Source organism: Carassius carassius, chromosome 6 (genome assembly GCF_963082965.1).
Source record: "Carassius carassius chromosome 6, fCarCar2.1, whole genome shotgun sequence".
Lineage (NCBI taxonomy): Eukaryota > Metazoa > Chordata > Actinopteri > Cypriniformes > Cyprinidae > Carassius > Carassius carassius.
This window is the reverse complement of record NC_081760.1, coordinates 18,131,908-18,155,099: the sequence shown is the minus strand read 5'-3', so window position 1 is coordinate 18,155,099 and position 23,192 is coordinate 18,131,908. Positions and strand designations below refer to the sequence as shown.

Sequence of the window (23,192 nt, the reverse complement as noted above, 5' to 3'; positions counted from 1 at the left end):
ATTGACAGAGCAACCATCAAGTCTTAGACAGTGTTCTAGGTTATTATAAGCAGAGTTTTTAGGTCCTATAATTAACACCTCTGTTTTTTTTTCAGAATTTAGCAGTAAGAAATTACTCGTCATCCAGTTTTTTACATCGACTATGCAATCCATTAGTTTTTCAAATTGGTGTGTTTCACCGGGCTGCGAAGAAATATAGAGCTGAGTATCATCAGCATAACAGTGAAAGCTAACACCATGTTTCCTCATGATATCTCCCAAGGGTAACATATAAAGCGTGAAGAGTAGCGGCCCTAGTACTGAGCCTTGAGGTACTCCATACTGCACTTGTGATCGATAGGATACATCTTCATGTGTCAAACGCAGCACTAAGATCCAATAAAACTAATAGAGTTACAAATGATCTGCTCTTATCATCTGATCGTGGGTGTATCTCTCTAAGGAGAGCAGTCTCAGTACTATGATACGGTCTAAATCCTGACTGGAAATCCTCACATATACCATTTTTCTCTAAAAAGGAATATAATTGTGAGGATACCACCTTCTCTAGTATCTTGGACAGAAAAGGGAGATTCGAGATTGGTCTATATTTAACCCTATCAAGTCGATTAACGCGGATACGCGTTTTGAGTCATTTTCTCCTGATAACCCCGAAAAGAACTTAAATTACACTTTCAGTTTTAATCGTACAGATAAGAGCAATACATCAATCGAATCTGTAAAGGGTCTACTTTTTTTTTGATACATACATAATATCAACAAAACTTTGTGCACTTATAAAATAAAGATAACAAACAAGGTGCGCTGTCTGCAGCCTTTGTCTGCGCTGATCTTCTTTTACAAACACGTCATTTAAATGAACTGTAACTCCGTGAATACTCAACGAAAATACATGAGAGAGATATCTATAGAAAGCTTGACATGTCTATTTTTAAACTAAACAAGTGCCGCCAAAAACAGATATTCTGTGATAAAGTAATCCATATGAAAACAACGCGATGTCTGTTTTTCATGTCTCCCTTCATTATATCTAATGTGACCACGCCCCCGCGCCGAACGCGCTATTCAGATTCAAACTGAAGCGCGCGGCTTGAATACGCCCATAACCGAAGAAAAAGCAGCGAGACTGTTCAAGTTTTTTTTATTTTACTGTTTGCTTCGCGATGAGAGGAATAACACATAATTCACCCCAAAAAGATGTGATGTGGTTGAGGATTTGAGAAATGGATTTCCTCAGAAAAAAAGAATGAAGCACTTTATTCAGCAGAGATCATAAACATGAGTAGGTCTCTTTTTATTTATTTATATACTTGTACTAGTTTTCACATAACATGTAAACGTTTTACTAGTTAGACTTTTTCCAAACTATAATTCCTGACTAAATGTATAATCAAGTGAAACATTATGAAGTTTCAATAACAATATACAACACTATACCCTTCGAAAGCTTGATGTAAATAATATAAATGTAACAAATACATAACTGTAACAAATGTAAAAACAATGCTTTTCTTTCCATTTATTCCCCCTAAAAACCCAGAAAAATATTCTCAGCTCTTTTCAACATTAATAATAATGATGATGATAATAACAACAAACGTTTTTTTTTTTTTTTTTGTAGAAAATAAGATTGTTAAAAGGATTTCTGAAGGATTGTGTGACTGGAGTAAGCATGCCAAACAATTTGTTTGAAAGTCAGCTTTGATTGTTTCTAATAAACTGTTTAACTGCTCCCCCAAGTGGATATTATATTATGTTGTGGGATAATTAAATATATTCTTAATAAACTACAAACGTAAAATTATATAGATTTATTTTGTTCTCACATTCTCTCTTGTAACTCCTCACTCACAGTGGCACAGATGACTGAGAGGCTCATTATGCAGCTCATTATGCAGGCCTTTGTCTTCTCAGGTGTAAATCACAATGATATTCATGGTAGTTGACGCCTACTCGCATATGACGTTTACCAACAAAAAGTGTCTTAGAAAATTTAAATCAATATATTGTTTTCTGTGAGTGAGTAAACAAGATGATTTTCACATCATTTAGAAAGAAAAATTCTAGGCTACAAGCTCCAGTTCTCAAAAATACCCTTAGACTCCAGAGGGTTAACTAGTTCTTTGGGGTCAAGTTGTGGTTTTTTTGATGAGAGGCTTAATAACAGCCAGTTTGAAGGTTTTGGGGACATATCCTAATGACAATGACGAATTAATAATAGTCAGAAGAGGATCTATGACTTCTGGAAGCACCTCTTTTAGGAGCTTAGATGGTATAGGGTCTAACATACATGTTGTTGGTTTAGATGATTTAACAAGTTTATACAATTCTTCCTCTCCTATAGTAGAGAATGAGTGGAACTGTTCCTCAGGGGGTCTATAGTGCACTGTCTGATGTGATACTGTAGCTGACGGCTGAATGGTTGCAATTTTATCTCTAATAGTATCGATTTTAGAAGTAAAGTAGTTCATAAAGTCATTACTGCTGTGGTGTTGGGAAATGTCAACACTTGTTGAGGCTTTATTTTTCATTAATTTAGCCACTGTATTGAATAAATACCTGGGGTTATGTTTGTTTTCTTCTAAAAGAGAAGAAAAGTAATCGGATCTAGCAGTTTTTAATGCTTTTCTGTAGGATATGTTACTTTCCCGCCAAGCAATACGAAATACCTCTAGCTTTGTTTTCTTCAGGCTGCTCTCTTTAGGGTGCGAGTATGCTCATTATACCATGGTGTCAAACTGTTTTCCTTAACCTTCCTTAAGCGTAAAGGAGCAACTTTATTTAAAGTGCTAGAAAAGAGAGAGTCCATAGTTTCTGTTACATCATTAAGTTGTTCTGAGGTTTTGGATATGCTAAGGAATTTGGTTACATCAGGAAGATAACTTAAAAAGCAGTCTTTTGTGTTAGAAGTGTTAGTTAGCTCCTGCTTGACGCTCACGTGCTGCTCCTGCTGCACTCATTGCTTAAAATGCACACTGAAAAAAATATGCGCCGCTCACGCTTGCAGTGTGAAACCGGCATCAGTTTTCGGATGCAGTCAGTGTCTTCCAGATCACTAGAAAGCTACAGGAAGGTGATTGATTAAGGTTGCAGCTAAACTCTGTAGGACAGTGGCCATCCAGGACCGAAGTTGCCCAGCCCTGGTCTAGAATATGGAACATCATATATAAACCTGTTAATTCTAGGCAGCTGCCTGTGAAAACAACATTTATAGGGACAGTTCCCCTAAAATTAATGTTCTGTCATTTACTCATCCTCAAGTTATTACAAAAACATGTTTTTCTTTCTTCTGTTGAACACAAATGAAGATATTTTGAAGAATGTGGACATGTGGAATGCTGGTCTCCATTGAATTTCCATTGTATTCATTTTTCATTCTATGGACCAAATACGGTTTAAATAAATGTGTAGCCTGTAAGTCGCTTTAGATAAAAGCATCTGTAAAATGTAAATCTACATTTCTTACAGTCTATATGTAAACTACAGACTGTTCTATACACCACAGATATGTGAATTTTTAACGTATTAAAATTCACACGTTTGTACGTTTGAAACTACATTAATAGATTTTTTTTGTTTGTTTGTTTCACCATTTTTTTTTTGGTATTTATTAGGGCTGCAACTAACGATTATTTTGATAATCGATTAATCTGTCGATTATTTTTACGATTAATCGGTTTATGTACTTATATTTTAGTTTTTTCCATTTTTTCCCCAAGTAAATTATTAATAAATGGTCTTTATCCTTCAGCATAGATTTTTAAGAGATTTAACCATTATGCACTGTCATATCCTCATCAAAAATATACCTGGAGTTGTTTTATTGTGTTAGTAATCCTTTGTCGAACTCTTCTGCAATCAGAACACTGACCCATACTCTAGCAAATTTCACAAGTAGATTTCAAATAATGTTTTCACCATGGCAGTCCTTAGAGCTCCTAAAGTAGTTTAACATCCCGAACAAAGCTTATTAAGGAATCTTTCAGAACATATTTTCACAAAGAATAAGGATAAAACAGAATAAAATTGCAGTGCATTGTATTTTATTATTTACTGGGAAACAGCTTTATAGCTTTTGCTGTGAAATTGTAAACAATCCTTCGAAAAAAGTGCCAGTGGCATGAAACCTGAATGGAACTCACAATTTTAAGTAAAATCCATCAGAAGGTTGTCCAGAAAAAAAAAATTGGACACACACAAAAAACCTGCTGTGTGAAAAAGAGCAGTGAATACTTAGAAAAAAAGTGCATTTCAAATATCTTTAAACATTTACCTCTCTCATTCAATCATAATTAGGCTGCACGACTGAATTTTGAATTGGTAAATGACAAACTGATTACAGAACATGTTTGTAAATCTTTAAATGTTAACTGTTAAAAAGCAATGTTATCAGCTTTTACAACTAAACATTTGCAAACAACATTGTACTGGAGAATCTGCACAAATGAAAGTCTTAGGGGCCGTTCACAAATCGCGCCTAAAAATGCGTGGAAAACGCTAGGCGCACCGCTTTCTCCTTCTTTCCAAAGCGCTCGGGCAGAAGCGCCCCTGAGGCGTCTGCCTTTGCTAAGCAACCATAACGTGTTCTCTCCTTGAAGACGCGGAAATTTCAGCAAAGGATAAATGGATTTGCAGCTCTAAAAATCGCTTGCAGTAGCTCTGCTACTAAATTTATTTAAAAATGGAAATCCATATACAACTATGATCAGCTGTTCCTTTCATCTTGACTGAGCTTTTAACGTTGTTACGGGAAAGGATGAAGCTGATTGGTTAGTTCTTGTCACATGACCCGCGGTGCGCTTGCGGCATTCTGAAAAGTTGAAATGTTTTAACTCGATGCGGTGCGGTGTTCGAAATAACGAACTTGAGCGCGCAAAAGACGCCATATGTGAACGTCCCCTTAAACAGTTCAGTAGTGCAGTAGTTTACAGGTTACTCTTCTTTTTTGAAGGCTCAAAGTAAAGTACTCCCACATCACGCTGAATGCTGCAGAGACGCTGTTCGGGAAGCACGTGACATAAAACGAGGCCAGCTATTGGCTATTCGCTACTTCTCCTGCTGTACTGGCTGAGTGAAACCTCCGGTGGCTCATTACTGCCACACTTTGGTCACCGCAGATTTGAAATATGCACGAAATGAGCCGCTTACGGCAAATAAAAGTTATTTAGCAACGGATCGATGACTAAATTAGTTGACAACTACTTTAACAATCGATTTTAATCGATTAAATCGATTCGTTGTTTCAGCTCTAGTATTTATTAAAACAAACAAATCTTAAAACTAATAGTTAAATTACTGTGTACCATTCTTTGAAGTATTGTTATTTATAGGGATGCACGATCATGATTTTTCATGGCTCGATTCCGATACCGATTTTTTTTTACAAGCAAACTGATTGAATCCGATACCGATTTCCAATTTTTTTTTTTTTATCTTTAAGCAACAAACAAGAAAGAAGGAAAGTGTGCATAAACAAGATGTTTATTTGGTATTTAATAGGCCAAACTGGTTTTTGGCTATTGAAAACAAAAACCGTAACCATCTGAAATTAACGGCAGTAACTGCACAGTAAGTAGCCTACAATTAATTCAAACATATAAAAAAATAAAATAAAAAATTTTCTATATTTTTTTACTTGAGCCAATGAAAAATAACTATTGTCTCAAGTTAAAAAATATATATGTATCATTACCCTAAAAATTTTTAATTGGATGAATGAAAACTTTTTTCAGTGTGCTACAGTAGGTGATTTTTAAATCAAATTAAGACGATTTAATTTTAAGGTAAAATAAAAATAATCATCCTATACAGAACTGAAGTTTGCTTCTGGCTTTTCAAACGTGTATGCAAGTTCTACTTTACAAAAAAAAAAAAAGCATTTCAGTTTGTCACAGTTAAGTCCGTTTCGTTTCTCATCCAACACGCGAGAAGTTGAGCTGAACAACTCTTCACGGTCTACTCCGTACGCACTGGAAAGACTTTTATTTGTGCGCCAGTACACAAGCTCAGTGTGGCCAACTTAGCGACTTTTCAGACCCTCTCAGCGACTTTTTTCCCAAAAAGCGACTAGCGACAAATCTAGCGACTTTTTTTGTCAGACCTTATTTAGTCTCTGAGACTCTCCGGTACTGCCGCACGAGCTCTCTCTCTCTCTCTCTCTCTCTCTCTCACCCAGCGAGCGCACACGCCTCTCTCTCTCTGCATCTGCTCTAGAGGAGCAGCACTTTCAGTTAAAAAAATATATTCTGTTGCTTCTATTTTACATACAAGTATAGCCGAAATCACAGTACACCCATTGTCTTAATCTTATGTGTATGTGATTTCATTAGACAATGTCGTGAATAGGATTTTAGTGCAGAGATTAACATCTTTGAGAGCTGGTTATTTAGTCTTAATGGACCGCGTTTCAGTCATTATAATATTAATTCCATTGTCGGACAACAGAAACATTAACATATAATAAAAAAAAAAAACGTTTTATTGAGAATTTTGGCTGCATTAAAATGCTGTACATGAGCACAGAAAGGGCAAGATAATATGACGCACTTACGTCATGAAAATGCTAATTAACATATGACGTCATCTAGCGGCATTTAGCGACTTTTCAGGCACGGTTTAGCTACTTTCCATTGAAAGAAGTTGGCAACACTGCACAAGCTGCTGTTCGCTTCCTGCTATCTGTGCCTCAGACGTGTAGCTCTGCACTTCCAGTGCTGAACGGCTGCCCGTGTCCTGCGCACAGATTTCGAAATACTTCCTCTACAAACGACATGATAGCGAATGATTACAATGTAGTCTGTGCACGCGGGCGCACGTCCGGAAAAATCGGCCGAAAAAAGCTAATTACGGATTAATTCAGTGAAGAATTCATTTGAAAAGACAAATGAAGTTTAGATAAATGTTGAATTAATGTGACATTTCAAATGGGCTATCCCCAGTGCTTGGGAGTAACGAAATACATGTAACCGTGTTACGTATTTAAAATTCAAAATATGAGTAACTGTATTTCATTATAATCCATTATTAATAAATAGGGTAATCTGTGTGGAAACCATTGGTTCACAAACTGGATAGATATGAGGTACAGGGCTCGCAAAATCGCTAGCCCGACGTCCCGGGGCTTATTGTGTTTTCCCGTTGGGCTCCAAACTGTATCACTGTCCTGCCTGACGGGCTATCGTCAATAGTGATTAAAAATTCCTAACTTGATTTGTGTCATTCACTCTCTTGTAGGGGTGAAACGGATCATAGTTGATCGTTTGGACTTGTTTCTAAGTCTTGCCGATTCAAATGTTTTAAACAATCTGCGCGCATTTGGAGCTTGCGTGCACTCATTCAAAGCATGCGCCGAGAGCAGCGTTTCAGACAATGTGCTTACACAGAATTTATTCCTCTTTCGCGCATCCTTGCTTCTGAATGAACACATACACACAAAATTATCTCAAAATAATTGTCTCTGCAAGTATTCACGTAAACACAGTTGATTATGTCTTAAGTGACCATATAGAGTGGAGAAAGAAATCTTCTGTGCATTATTATATTGGATCCGTGCATTTGGTCTTAAAGGGGCAGCAGCCTTTAAATACCTGCTGTTCCATTAGTGGCACTTGCTGTCAGAGAGTGACAAAGGTAAAATCAGACCTTTCTGTTTTTACTTCAAATTTTTTATTTAGACAATCCAAATAACATGTATTTAGCATCTTTTTTTTGGATAGTAATTAAAATGTTCTCCTCTGATTTGAAATAGAGCACAGATAATTTTTTGTTTTGTTTAAAGGTCCCGTTTTTCGCGCTTTTTTGAAGCTTTGATTGTGTTTACAGTGTACAATATAACATGTGCTTTTCAGTTTGCTTTTCAAGTAGGAATAAGCTGGTTGACCAAATAGTCCCTTGAGGGCTGTCACAATAACATAACATACAATAGCACACATAATAATAGCAGTCTATTTATTTAGTGGTCCAAGTTGAAGTCAGTATGTATATTAATGACAGTATGGGACAAATATAATGTAATTTAGATGCGGCAGGGTACATGCATAGTCAGATAAAACAACGTGCACAGTTATCAAAGGCACGAGTGCGTGTGCAGTTGTGGAAAACGATGTGTCGAAGTAAAATACACAGCTGCTGCTGCCACCTTATGACAATAGATTTACACTTCAAAATAGGAAGTCTGGCATCGATGACAGTAGCTCATTGGAAAAAGATTAGAAAATTCCCTTCATTTTGTTTCCACTAAAAAATGCTGCTGCCTGCCAGCTGCAATGACCAATAAAATGTTGTTCCAAGGTTTATTATATATATATATATATATATATAATATTAGGGCTGGGATAAACGATTATTTTTTAAACGATTAATCTAGCGATTATTTTTTCGATGCATCGATTAATCTAACGATTAATTTTTCAGACCGATTCGATTGTGATTATCTCCCCATTAATTGACTACTAACAATTTATACTTGTTGATTTACATATCTGAATGAAAAAAACATGAATTCCTTAACATTGCAATATATGTTTATTGCTCTTAAAATTACAAAATAAAAGACTGACTAAGAAAGCATTACTTTGCACTTGTATAGAGATAGCATTCAATAAAACCTTGAAGCCTTGAAAACACATAGCTTACTGAAACAACCTCACTGAACACATAGGGCCTAGCTTACTGAAAAAAAAGTTCTTCTTTCAGATGAAAATAACAACAACTTGATGTCTAGCATTCAATAAAAAAGTTCACCCAAAATACTTGTTTAGAGCAATTGAAAGAATACAGTAACCAATGTAAACTTTAGGGCTTTAAGCTAATACAGAGAGTGCTTTTCCAAAAAATAAAAAATAGAAATTAACAGTGGGAGCCAGCAGCCTGTCATGTAGAAAAAAAAATCTCAGAATGCTCCACGTGGAACTTTGGCGTTCCGCCCTTTTTCTATCGTGTCTAATGATTTTGGTTAATATGCACGAGGGAGGGAGGGAGAGAGAGAGAGCGCTCGTGTAGTTTGAAGACTGTGAGTGCACGCGCGCAGCGGGGCTCTCTCTCGTACGCACCGTGTCAGGCGCAGCACAGTCATTCTATTCTACATCACTCACCGTTCGGTACGAGGCTTTCGGTTCGGTACGCGGTACGCATTATGGACCGAACGGTTCGTTGGACTAATTAATTATATTTGGAAAATAAAAAAAATTGTGAAATATAATGATATGCGTTCAACAAGGTAGCCCAATAACCCAAACGACGTAACAGGCAACGCCCCTGACACCCCCGAAGAAGAAAAAAACACCATATTATATGTTTATGTTAGGCTACTCAGTCAGGCGCTCGCTCACTCAGTAATACACGCTGAAGGTGCGTTGCAAAATGGCCAATGCGTTTAACAGGGAATCCAAAGTGCACCCAAACACCACACCTGTTAGTTATTGGAGGATCTTCTATTTCTGGTCTGTTAAACGCATAAGCCATTTCACAATTTTTTTCAGAAGAGCCACATTGGCAGAGCAAAATCAAAAGGCGAGCCACTTTTACGACAACATACTAAGTCACCTTTGCAAATGTGCATTTCTACATATAAATTGGACATCCCACAAAAAAGAAATAACACGGCCAATACATTTTCGTTTAAGAACAGATTTACTTTAATAGTGGGATGAGCGAAAGCTGGCATGCATGTCAAACAAAATGCCCCCAAAATAAAAAAAAATCTCTGTTTTCATTGCTGATGCATTCATGTAACATTTAAGGGCACCTAAAAGCTGTCACAACGAACCGGCAAAATTAATGATTATGAATATGTAAAATATAGCAGAAGACTTTTAAAAAATTTTTTATGTCTGTCGTCTAGAAAGATGCTGACTCGTGATCTTCGCAGTAGTGAACACGCCTGAGAGAAATGCACATTTCATACGGGAGGGAGAGCAGTCTGTTTTCTTTCGTTTTGAATTGTTTTGTTTAAAAGTAGACATTTCAAGCTTTATATATAGCCTATTTGTCGGGTCTGTGAGGCAAGTAGGCTATACGCTGAGTTTCGGTTCATTCATGAGACAAACTCCAGGTTCACACCGGCTCCTTCGTATCGTGGTTAGTTATTTTCTATTTACTTCTTATTAAATCCAGACAATTGGTTGATGAAACCTTGATTAAAACTAAGATACAATTAATACAAAACGAAATCAAATTTAAAGACAGGCTTTGTGCTTTCTGTTTGAGGTCTCAGTGAAAGTTTTAAAGAAGTCTTAGTGCCGCTGTCAGAGAGCTTTTTGAACTCCATTATTGAGCCGAGTTTTGCTTGAAAATAGTCTACTGTTGATGACTGTGCAAGACTAATGGATTCAGGGTCAGGCTTGAATGAGCATGCTTCAGACTCGTGGTGTGAGCAGAGCGAAATTTGAGCGGGAAATGCGTCCACCATCCTTTTGAAATTGCCGCTCTGCGCTCTGTCCAAGATCCGCCCGCTCGCGCTCCCCGCTCGTGCTCCCCGCTCGCTCCCGCCTCACATGCTCTGAAGGCAAGTGGCAGTGTGATACTGTAAGCTACTATGCAAGCCGCCAGTTATAGCTTGACGAGCCGCATGCGGCTCGCGAGCCGCGCAATGAGTAACTGTGCTGTAGTGGAAAACGTAGGTTTTAAGAACATGCTTAATGTAGCTTTTCTTTTTGCTGTATCTAAAACGTACCGAACCGAACCGTGACACCAGTGTATTGTATTGAACCGAACCGTGAATTTTGTGAACCGTTACACCCCTAATATATATATATATATATATATATATATATATATATATATATATATATATATATATATAGTAATACATTTTATATATATAGTAATAAAGATCATTATCGCATTTATCTTTGAAATATTGTGATATAATTTTGAGGCTATATTGCCCACCCATAACCAGAACGCTCAACAGACATAGACAGTAAAAGAAATGGACACAGCGACCCCATTGGATTCAACGGAGACAATTAGAAGCACGCACTTCCTGGGGGTCAAGCGTACTGCGCAGACTCAAACTGAACTTGATGACGTAAATGTCACGTGAGCAACCTGTAAGTCTTCTAACCGCTGTGCCAAGAAAAATCTGAATCACCCACCGAATCTTGCAGACGTTGTTGAATAATCTTGTCCCGTTGCTTTTATGGACTCTTTGGGCCTGACGTCATGCTTCAAAGTCCCCCGATTGCCTCATAGACAGTAAAAGATTGCCTGCAAGCTTCTCCTCCTGTCCATACAGTAATTTCTCTACTGTGCGACAGAGAGTCGCAGGTTATGACGCAATCGTTAGCCTATTTTTTTTTTTACAAAAACTGCTTCTACGAGGCCACAACGTAAGATACAAGGTAATGGGGCCTTTTATATATTTTCATGTTTTTTTTTTTAGAAATAATGAATGGACAAATGGAGTCTTTAAATGCCTCAGATGTAAAGTTATTTGCTATCAAAGTGACGCAAAAATGAATGGGAGTCAATGGAACGCTAACAGCAGGTGGGGGTCCGCTAGCCAATGGCGGCGCCCAGGGGTGCTTCAAAAAAATATGAAACCCTGCCCACCTGGTGAGAGCCCTGAACTGAAATCACCCCACTCTCTTCCTAAAACCCAAACAAACCCCCTACCTCCTGAAACATGGACCATCTACACGCAGTTGTAGTAACACACACTTCTCTATGCGCACTAGAGACCTTTCACACACACTGCTTTTTGTACATAATCCCAAAAAAGACAATATGTGTATGTTTACATGCTCATCCACTACAAATCATCTTGCACTGTTCCCCAGCCAGCTTCTTGACTTGACTTTTTTTTGCACAGGTACAGTATTATGTGAAGCATTCGTATCATCTTTTTTTCCATTTATGTATAGGTAAACACACACACACACACACACACACACACACACACATAAATAGTATATTTATAGTCAAAATCTGTTAGTAGTGTATAGGTACAGTATTTATGTGAAGCATTCGTGTAGTTTGTATTTTTTAGTTTGTGTAGGTAAAAATTTATATATAGTATATTTATAGTCAAAATCTGACAGTAGGTTAGTAGTGTATAGGTTTATACTGTTTTACTTCATTGTTGTATGTCTGTATTTATGTAGCAAGGTGGTCCTGTGAGGCACGACTTTTCGCTCCACTGTATATCCACACATAGCAGAGATTGAAACTGTAGCATCACGCTACATAAGACAATAAGATTTATATATATATATATATATATATATATATATATATATATATATATATATATATATATATATATATATATATATATATATATATATATATGAATGTATATCGTTAATGTATACACATCATAAATCTTTATTGAGATTTTGTGATCACTTTGTCATTTGAAATACATATGTTGAGGATCTCGTCTGTATTATTTTTATTATGTTGCCAGAGGTGAAGGGCAAGAGAGACTACATCAATGACCTGTTAATCACAGGCTAATTCAATCACCAATGCCCATTGTTCACACATAAGCGCTCTGCATCTGGAGCCAAGGTGCAAATGACCTGGGCCATCAGGGCCGCCAAACTAGTTTTGGCCAGCAAATGCAGCGTTTCCACCGCTGGAACTTTACCCAGGAACTAGGGCTAGTACTCAGTGTGTCCACCACAGGGACCACGAACTAAATAAAGTTCCGGGTAAAAAAGTGCCCCTCAGAAAGTCCCTGCTGGTAAGGTAGTACTTCTTCAAAGTTCTGGAACTTTTGGGGGCGGGACTTGGGCGCTAAACAGGCTGATTGGTTGAGTTCATGCAGCATTGTGATTTCAACCACCATTTATTCGGATCATTTCCTTAATATTACTGTTATTGTGTCATGAAATGTAATTTAATTTTAAAAATGTTTCGCAGATTTCAGAAACGGTCAGCTCCACGCGATCAGCGTGAGCTCAGTGCTCATGTTTCCATCTAGAGCAGCCTCACCTCGGCTAGTCCTTCTGATATGTGCTGCTGGCTCTGATGTCTCTTTAGAGGTTAAACATAAAATATAATTCATTTTGGGTAAATCTAACAGGTAATCTTTGGTCTATATTAAATTTATCTATATGTTAAAATGCAAATAAAAAGAAACAATTGATATAATATTTAGTTTCATTGTAATGGCTGTTTATATAAGGGATGCATCGATACGATCCTGGCATTTTCTGCAGATCGGGTATCGCTCGGATGAGACCAGTCCAAATCCGATACTGTGCTTATACTATTCTGTTATTGTTGAGCTCCACAAAAGGCACAAAACATTATAAAGCACCAAAACATTTTCAAGAAAATTTTTCAAGTGTTCTGAAGCTGTTCCATAGTTCAATGTGAGGTACAGATTAATATTGAAGTCATTAAATTCAAGTTCACATAAACTCTTCTTTCCACTGCGGCTGTCTGTCATCCTCCATTCAGTGTTCAAACTGCATGTCGCGTTCGGTTACTACAGTCAAAACGATGAAACTCTCTTCAAGAGCGCACAGTAACTGAGGTTTATAACCGTTCAAAGAAAAGGCTCATTAAACTAATGCACAGATTTAATAGACTACGCATCAATATCTCTTCCCTTTGTACTAGTGATGTCTGGTTCGCAAACGAATCGTTTGATTTGACCGGTTCTTCTTAGTGAACCGGTTGAACCAGTTCACCAAATAGGACTGAATTGTTTGAACTGATTTGCGTCTCCAGTTAGCATTTATCCACAGTTTATTTACTTTTTTAACGTGAGTTGAAATAAACCAATATCACGGAGTAATTCATTTACTTAAACAGTACACTGACTGAACTGTTGTGAAGAGAGAACTGAAGATGAACACGAGACGAGCAGCTTTCTATGCAGACTCGGCGGGTTGCGCAGCCTGTGCACTGTGACTCCGTGTTGTTTCAAGCTCATCATTCTGCACACAGGATGTGTATAAGCGCTCTGTGGCGCTCTATATTTGCGCCTTCAGTATTATAATATTTTCTGCGAAATCAAAGATTATTCATTGTATTTCTTGTTCTGTCCTGTCTATGATATGTTGCTGCCTTTATTACTGTGCTATAGATTTTAAAGAAACATCTTTTAGATTTCTATATAAATGTCTATACTTGTTTTTTTTATAATGTATTTTACAAAAATACAAAGAACAGTGTGTAACATTTTACCAGATTTTAGACTTATTCACTCTTATTTGTAAATAAAATATTTCAATAGATTTTACAAAATTATTGTGCTCCTGTGATTTTTCTAGAATCTATAGTATCTTTTGCTGCTGAATTATCTTCCAACCTAGTTTATAATAATATTTTTGTAATTGTTTATGATTATATATTTTTTCATTTGTTATTTTTCATTAAAATGAGGTTGTGTTTATGTAGCAGATTGTGATTAACACAAAAGAGTGATGATCAGGTCAACACAGAAGTATAGAAATTCTATATTGAATTAAAAAAAAAAACTGTGCTGATATCGGATTGGATTGTATCGGCAAATACTCAGAATTTTCAGGATCGGAACGGTTCTGAAAAAATGGTATCGTTGCATCCCTAGTATATATAAACATTTCCCTGAACTAAGTACATTTCTGCTGCTACTATTATGTTTAAATGAAAAACGAAAGGAGGCAGTGGTATTTGATATCCTATTTTGTTTTATTATAAATATACCGTATTTTTCGGACTATAAGTCGCACCTAATTATAAGTCGCATCAGTCCAAAAATACGTCATGACGAGGAAAAAAACATATAAGTCGCACTGGACTATAAGTCGCATTTATTTAGAACCAAGAGAAAACATTGCGGAAAAAATTGCAGTTGTAGACGGTAATTAGGGCTGTGACGGTTGCCGTGACAACCGCCTCACCGCGGTGGTCGGTTGCTACCGCGGTTGTCTACTGCCACCGGCGGTAGTGCACGTGACGTCACAAACTCTATAGCAAGCATAATACAAAGTTTTGTATATAAGTGTAATAACTGTAATAGTTGCAAATTCTAAATCAATGGTAATTAACAAATTACCTCAAACACAGAGTTTCCTTTAGATTGGCAGATTTGAGCGCGGGAAAATACAGTTTATGCATTCAGCAAATTAATTTAGTGTTGGGCGATGGATCTTGTTGGGAAAGCAAATACCACATCGCCGATCTGGAGTCATCTGCATTCATGTCACCCATCAGCGTTTGCACAAGTTCTCGTGATCGCAAACGCTGGCTGGTCAGATTTGGTGAGGCTTTCTATAAACTGGACAAATACAAAGGTTCCTGGTACAGTTGTTCCGGGTACAATTGTTCTGGGTAATTTCAGTGGAACCATGGAAAAAAGAACAAATAAAATGCCCCAAAAGAGAGACAATCTATATGCACACATTGGCTTGAAACCACCAAAAATGGACAGGGGCATAAGGCTTAAAAAAATATTAATAAATAAATAAAAACCGAGAACAATGCCTAAAGGATGCTGTTGACAAGGTGTACAGTAAAAAGGTGTACAAAAAAAAAAGAAAAAACCCAGAAGTAAATTTTTATAAGCTTTCGAAAAAACAAACGTTTAAGGACACAAATGTAGAGCACAACGTGTCATATTAGTCTGAGAACTATGCCCATTGGAGGGAAACATTCCCTATTTGATTATAAACAAATACTTTTAAATATCACAATTTTATCAAATAGTTCATATTAAGTTGTATATATCAAAGTGGATGATTGGCCCAAGCTACAGCTTGCTAACACGCATAGCTAATATAAGCTTTCTAAAAGCTAATTTGTCCCATCATTTTAGTAATCAACTGCACCCCTGCTTCCTTCTAACTTTCATAAAACTGAGGCTATTTTCTGTCATTATCATTACGTAAGTTATGATATGTCTTAGATGGTTGAAGCCATCTGAGCTGTGTTTTTATCTTTGTTAGGTAGATTAAATGATGCTGTTACCTGGTGATTTGATCAAATAGTTGGAGATGTCAGTGTATTTCACATTTTCAGGGCCACTCAGTTGGATCATTTCTCCAACAAAAGGAAGGTAAGGAAAGTGTCTGGCACTGACAGAACAATAAAATGTAGTGTCCTTCGAGTTCACATAAGGTGGTGAAATAATCCTTTGACATGGTTATAAATAGTGAATGTTTCCTGTCACTGATTACGATTACGTTTCCCTCCAGTGGGCATAGTTTTCAGAGTAATATGACACATTGCTCTCTTCTTTTATGTCCTTAAATGCTTGTTTTTTGGGGGGTTGACATCTTATAAAAATGTAGTTCTGTTTTTTTTTACTTTGTGTACTGTACACATTGTCACACAGCAGCTTCTACAAATTCAGTTTTTTGTTACAAGTCAGAAATGACAAGGAGGCAGCTTCCTGCAATTCAAAATCAATGGAGAGTGTGGGCATGGCCTAAATGCGCTCAGTTTCTGTTTCTTGAGGTCAGAAAAGTAGTTAAGGTTGTCTTTTTTTTTTTTCACTGCAAAACAACACAAGAAATCATGCAAATATTGCTTCAAGTTTTGAGAAAAGCCACTGCAAAATCAGTTAAATATAACAAAAAAAGGTCATATGAATTTCTTTAGGGACTGTGTTTTACCCTATTTGATTGTGTTTGTGTTTATAACTGTTATGAAGCTTAGCTGTCTCTGTGTTTGTTTGAGCAGCTGTCAATTACAGATCCTCTATTTTCTCTCTCTCTCTCTCTCTCTCTCTCTCTCTCTCTCTCTCTCTCTCTCTCTCTCTCTTTTTGTTTCTGTGCAGTTGAGTTTAACTCCAGCGCAGTTATTGTTGCCGCAAACGCAGGCGCAGCTCCTCGCCGCCGCCGTGCAGCAGTCTGGAAGTCAACAGAGCAGCACCACTGGAGCCAATATCTCTGCCTCTGCAGCCACGCCCATCACACTGTCCCAACCAATTCAGATTGCGTCTGTAAGTGACATCTCACTGTCCAAATTTAAATTCAAGATTACTGACACTCCCTCTAACACTGGATGCATTACTTTTGTCTGTCTGTCTCAGATTAAGAATGGCTGCTCATTCACAACTGGTTTAATCCTTAAAAACAAAATTAATAATTTTTCTGAGGCCCATTCTTCGTACATCACTAGTTAGCTGGATTTGATTTGCTGGCAATTTGGCATGATCTTGGATTATTTGGTTCTTCGAAGCTCATCCTGTCATAGCCACAGGTCCAGAGCTCAGGAGCAGGCTTATTTCATGTAAACAGGATTAGATTGCATCTTTTTTAAGTGGAATTCATATATAAATCTATCACAGCCACTGCTATTTATTATAAGAGTACCCTACTAATGTGGGGACAGTAATTTAAAATTATAATAATGTAAAGATTAATTGGAAAATAATATTATAATGTTGTGTAATCTATAATACTATAGCCACAGCAAGTTTAATTAATTTAAAGATTTATTTGTGATAAAATAATTATTTATAATTGAAGTCTTGCATGCTATACCAGTGGTTCTCAACCCGTGGTCCGCGGGCTGCATGCGGCCCATCACGAATTCAAATGCGGCTCACCATGCTGAACACAATTTTTAAAATAACTTTCAGTTTTACAATTCATTTTAGTTCTTACATTAATTTAAAAATGTACTAAACAAATATAAGCTATAATGTTTTTATGTAAATTAAGTTTGTTTTCATATATTATTTTCAGACATGAGCAGACCTGTAGGCTACTCACATAATTAACATTACGCGTGCTGGACTTTCAGCATCAACTTTCGGTTTGCCCCGCCACTCACTTGAAGATGTTCAGCCCGTATTTTTTCCCCCTTTTCCCAAAACAGCTTATACTACAGTTTCAGCTATTTTAAAATAGTTAAGTTTTGAATTTAATGGTAAAATGATTATATTTCATTTCGCATTATTTTCCAGATACTGTACATTATTGTTTCTACTCTATGCCCCGTCTTATGAAACGCACCGATTTTCACAAGCCACATCTCTCTGAAAAGCGAGATGTGCTGTGATTGGCCAGCTATCCAGCGCGTTGTTATTGGCCAAATGCCTCAAGCGCGAGACAAAAATGTTACGCCTCTTAACATATTGTGAAGCCTTGTCTGGCCGGAGCGACGAGACACAAACATAAAACCCATTATAAACATGATATAAACATGATTTCTAGTCGTGTTTTCTTTTTGGAAGGCAAAAACAAGAGTAGTTTCACTTTCTCAATCGAACAACATCACACACTGCGGGCTTGAGTGAGCAGAGGCCGGAGGCCTAGAGTGACAACTCCGGGCCGGACGCAGCTCCGTCCATGGTGAAAGCTGATTTGGCGATCCGCAGTGCAAAGTTGATGTATTTCCTCAGCGAAAACAGCACGGATCAGCTCCAGGCATGACAAAGCAGATATCATCTTCTTTAGGAAGGCTTTCACAGTGAAACACAACATCTATACGACATGGCGGTGGTGGCAATAACAATACTACAACGAGAATAAAAGTTTGCAAAATGTTAGAATGAGCCATTTCAGGGGGGTAGAGATGCGTGGATGGGCTATTATTTCGTTCGAAACCGCTTCACAAAACTCATCATCCGTCCGCCATCCATCAGCACCAGCGTTTTTGACCAATTTCAAAACCACACCCACCCGCCATCCGCTGATTGGGCAATGCAAGGTGCTGCTGATGACAGCCGCGAGACTAGAAAGCTCTCAGAATATCAGCAGTGCACATTAAACGCACTGTACTGTACAATATTTTCATTGTAGCCTAATAGAAAACGCATTTTGGCAAAATCATTTCAAAATGCTGCTATTTAGCCTTCTACTAAATGCCTATTTCTCTTAATTTTTTAGCAAATAGAAAGAAAGCTCGAATAAAATAAGTCATTTACATTATAGGCTAATAATGTTCACATTTGTAGTTGTCCATAACAACCCCAAAAACTTACCTGCTTACCTTGCACATCTAATTAATGGGCATAGTTTTGCAACTATTTTTTATTTTATTTATTTTTTGCTGTGAATGTTATTGAGCTTGTAGAAATCTGAAAAAACACCAATTCTGCGATACAGATGAACCTTTATTGATATCTCTATCAGACAATGCCTATTTTATATGCCAAAAGAAACAATAGGCAGTAAAAAATTATTTAAATAAATATCTTAATGTAGGCATAGGCTATAGTCACATGTTTTGGCAAACAGTTGAAAAAAATAAATAAAAAAAACGGCATATCGTAGCTAAGCCTTATAGGCTCAGTCACCCCCACAAACTTAAATTAGAAAAATAAATATGCCATCCCTCTTTGAACGAACATAAAGTCTGACCAGGCTAAATTGCCTGTATGACAAGTCTATGACCAAATTGCATGGACTTAGGATCATCCCCACAAACTTGAAGCATCAATGAAATACTACGCCATCAGTTGCGACAAAGAAATTCTGGCAAAATAGCCTTAAGCCTCGGAACGTAAAAGCGAGGCCAAATAACTAACACACAAAATGTCTAGAATAGAATAGGCAAAACCAATATGAACGTAAAATTATCAGCTGACCGAACTCAAAAGTTTGTTAAACATGGGCTATGTGTAGCCTAGATAACATAGGCTAATTGGTTTAATATGCCTTACCTTAGGTCTAGTTTGAATTTTTCTTGGCATTATGCAGGAATAAAGTAGCATCTACAGTGTCAGGATTCAGACAAGAGCGTCTGGCCTCTATAATGCGCCCTGCTGCACTGAAGGAGCACTCGCTCACAGCACTTGTTGCTGGAATGCATAGAATTCTCTTGGCAAGGTGCTGTAGTCGTGGGAATGACTGGCCTTGTTTCTCCCAAAAGGAAAGTAGATATTCCTCTGCTGATCTGTCTAAACGGAAGTTTGTAGAGGAATACTTCTGTACTTCATCCAGTATTATTGTATCCGATTCCTCCTCCCATTCTGTGAAGTCAGTCCTAGGCTTTTTCATTGGTGCGCCATCGGCTATGCCTACAAAAGACAGATGAAATCTAACATTAATAATTGATCCACGTTGGTATACACAGGCTAATATTTTACACTTTAATATTACAAAAATAGCCTACACAATCGAGATTGGTAAATTGGTTAATGAAACATGGATTACAATTAAGATACAATTAATACAAATCAAAATTCGCTTTAAAGAAAGGCTTTGTGCTTTCTGATTGAGGTCTCTGTGAAAGTTTGAAATTCTTTTAATGCCGCTTTCAGAGTGGTCACGTCCGTAATGCAGAACTGTCACATAACATTGTTTCCCTTTCGATACTTCACTCATACTGCGTATGGGGAAAAGCTCCTTTTTTCATCGATACTGAAGCCTTTTCAGTAACGCAGTGCAACTGCACTGCCATTGGTTTAATCTGTAAACTTTTTCAAACCAATGACAGCGCTGCGTAGCTGCGCGAGCCTGTGGTGATGCAGCGCGCCAAAGCCCGCCAAAATGGGTGGGGCGAATGGCTATATAAGCAGGCAATCGCCAGAGGAAATCAGATCTTACTCCTTCAGCGACGACTTCACTTCGCTGGATCTTTGCTGAACGCCTACGCCTGGAACGAGCTCTCCCCGTCGAAGAGGCACCGCAGCGGACCAGCTGAGACCGCCGACCGCCGGTGTTCTCGCAGACAGCCGCTCTTAGCGCCGATCTCGGGCTTCCCGCTTCTCAGCGATCTCCTGCCGCCATCCGGCGATCACAAAAGAGCTTTTTCCAGCGCTTTTCACCGCTCTAAAAGAGCGTTTCTAACGCCGTTTTAACGGCGGCGGCCATGCCGCGCCACAGCTGTGGCACATGCAGAGCCCCTCTGCATGAGGATGACAGCCATAGTGAGTGTGTTTTCTGCCTTGAACGACTCCATGTCACTCGCGGCTTCTAAAACGGAGGACTGGGCCGGTGATTCTGACCCCGCCCACTTACCGTCACAAGAGCCCATCGACGCCAGATCTGGGATGGATGCCGAGCTTCTCCGCATCCTCTCCAAGGCCGTTGAGGAACTCCATCTGGAGTGGGCCCCCCCTGAAGAGCCAACACGCAGCAGGCTGGACGAGTGGTACCTGCCAGGACGCCGCCAGGCCCCCCGCCAGCGCTCTGCCCCGTTCTTCCCTGAGGTTCATGATGAGCTGACAAAGTCGTGGCGCGCCCCCTACTCGGCTCACCTACGCACTTCCTCTGCAGCTCTCAGCTCAGTAGACGGCTCTCATGAGAAGGGCTATGAGCAATTGCCGCCCCTGGACGAGGCCGTGGCTGCTCACCGCGGCTGTGGGGTGGAAAAACAAGAGAGTCCTTCCTTCCAAGCCCTGCAGGACGACCTCTGCCATGGCTGGCAGAGCCTACACTTCTGCGGGCCAAGCCGCTTCAGCACTACACACCATGGCCATATTGCAAGTGTTCCAGGCAATGCTTCTCCGTTCCCTGGATGAGTTTAGCCCTAGTGAACCTGCTTTTCGCGACCTCCGCAGCGCCACAGATTTGGCCCTGCGCGCCACGAAAGCCACAGCCCAGGCCATCGGACGATCCATGGCCAACCTGGTTGTGCTGGGGCGCCACCTCTGGCTCAACCTAACAGAGATTAAGGAGAGCGACAAAGTTTCTTTTTCCTAAACCCTATTGAAAAGCCCGTTTTGGAAAAGAGCTCCTCAATTATAAATGATTATTAATAAATTACAATACAATTAATCAAACAAGTTATACTACGTATATATGGATTATGGCACAGTGATGAATTTGGAAACTTAAAATGGCACTTTATAACGAAAAGGTTGCCGGCCCCTGATAGGCAAAGTATCGACCCACCTTGCTTTGTTGCTGGCATGGGCTCGGTGACAGGGTTGCTGCCTTCTCCATTTTGACCATTTTGACGGACGCCTTCCTCTGGTAGAAGTTGGCGAACTTGCTTAATCACCTCTCGTCTCTCCTCTTCTACCAGCATTTTCAGGGACTTAAATTTCGGGTGGAGAAAAGTGGCGATTTCATGAGTAGCATTGAAACACGCGAGAGCGGAGACTTTTCATGTAAGGTGGGTCTCCAAACTTGGGCTCACAGTGTTTTTTGAGTTTAAAAAACCATAGCAACACCATGTGAATGGTTGGCTAATGTTCCCCTTCAAGCTCGCTGATTGTTAACTTGAAAAGGGTGAGAAAGTCGATCAGGTGTGTGAGTTGATCCTGGTGGATGCGGAGCACGGAATCCAGTGGTATGACCGGAGTTATATTCGCGCCCTGGTCACTGACAAAAACTATTTTGTCTGTCTGTATTCCGTAGGACATTAAGACACTTGTTATCTGCTCACTAAGGTTTTCGCTGTTTTTTTTTCAGGGTAGGGTCAAGTTCCACCATTGCCAAAATACGATTTTCCTGCTTCCACTGACTGATGTAGTGACACGTCAGGACTGTATATGCCCTCTTTTTAAATTCATCTGTCCACAAATCTGTGGTTACGGCAATACCACCGTTGCTGGTTAAATCTTTTTGGATGGCCTCCGTAAGTTTCTGCTTATCAATGGAAGCCTGCTTCTTTGCCCGAAAGTACACTGTTTGGCGATGGGGTAAGATGGCACCAGCATCAACAGCACCAAACTTAGCTCTTATGTCGATCAACGTCTGGGCCACTTGGTGGAATCTTTTACCAGAAACAATATCAAACAGGCGCATATCAAGAGAGCACAGGTTCACACATGCATCCATTAGCTTTGATTTTACATCCTGTGGTACTCTATTGGGATCTCGACGGAAAAAACTTGTCAAGGTGTTCGTTGAGGTTTGAGGTTTAGCAGCACACTTGTGATGCACCATGTTAGACGTACCCATCTTGTGGCTGTTATGAACATAAATTGCTTCACAGGTTTTGCAAATTACATAGCCTGCACTGGTGTCATCCTGATTTACCACTTTGTAAAACTTATTCCAGGCAACACTTTTTTGACCTTCTATTTCCTTTGTTTTTAATTCTCCTTTTTTGAGTTTGTCACGTACCTCTTTCGCCAGCATTGCCATCTTTGATAATAACAAGCAGTTGATCTGCATAGACTCCACTAGCCATATTACTGCCTGATGAAAATTTGACTTTCAAAGTGTGGTCTATTTTTTGGATGTAGGCATAGTCAAAAAACAATATTTAACAATGTATACATATATTTTTAATTTGATTGGTTCAACCGCCCACCACATGCCCGAATTTAATTCAAATGTTATTTTTCGTCACATCATCCGCCCGATCCCCGGTTTATCCGCGGAGTCCGCGGCTGTAACCGCTAACCT

General features: G+C 38.8%; 1 protein-coding gene across 5 annotated transcripts in view; it reads left to right on the top strand.

Moving 5' to 3' along the window:
• The window catches only part of LOC132142453 (POU domain, class 2, transcription factor 1-like), a 149,141-nt gene that overhangs the window by 54,991 nt on the left and 70,958 nt on the right, over window positions 1-23,192 (top strand). For all 5 annotated transcript variants that reach the window (XM_059552335.1, XM_059552333.1, XM_059552337.1 and 2 more), the window contains exon 4: window positions 16,718-16,882. In XM_059552335.1, coding sequence (XP_059408318.1) covers window positions 16,718-16,882 — 165 coding nt within the window. The remainder of the gene's footprint in view (window positions 1-16,717; window positions 16,883-23,192) is intronic.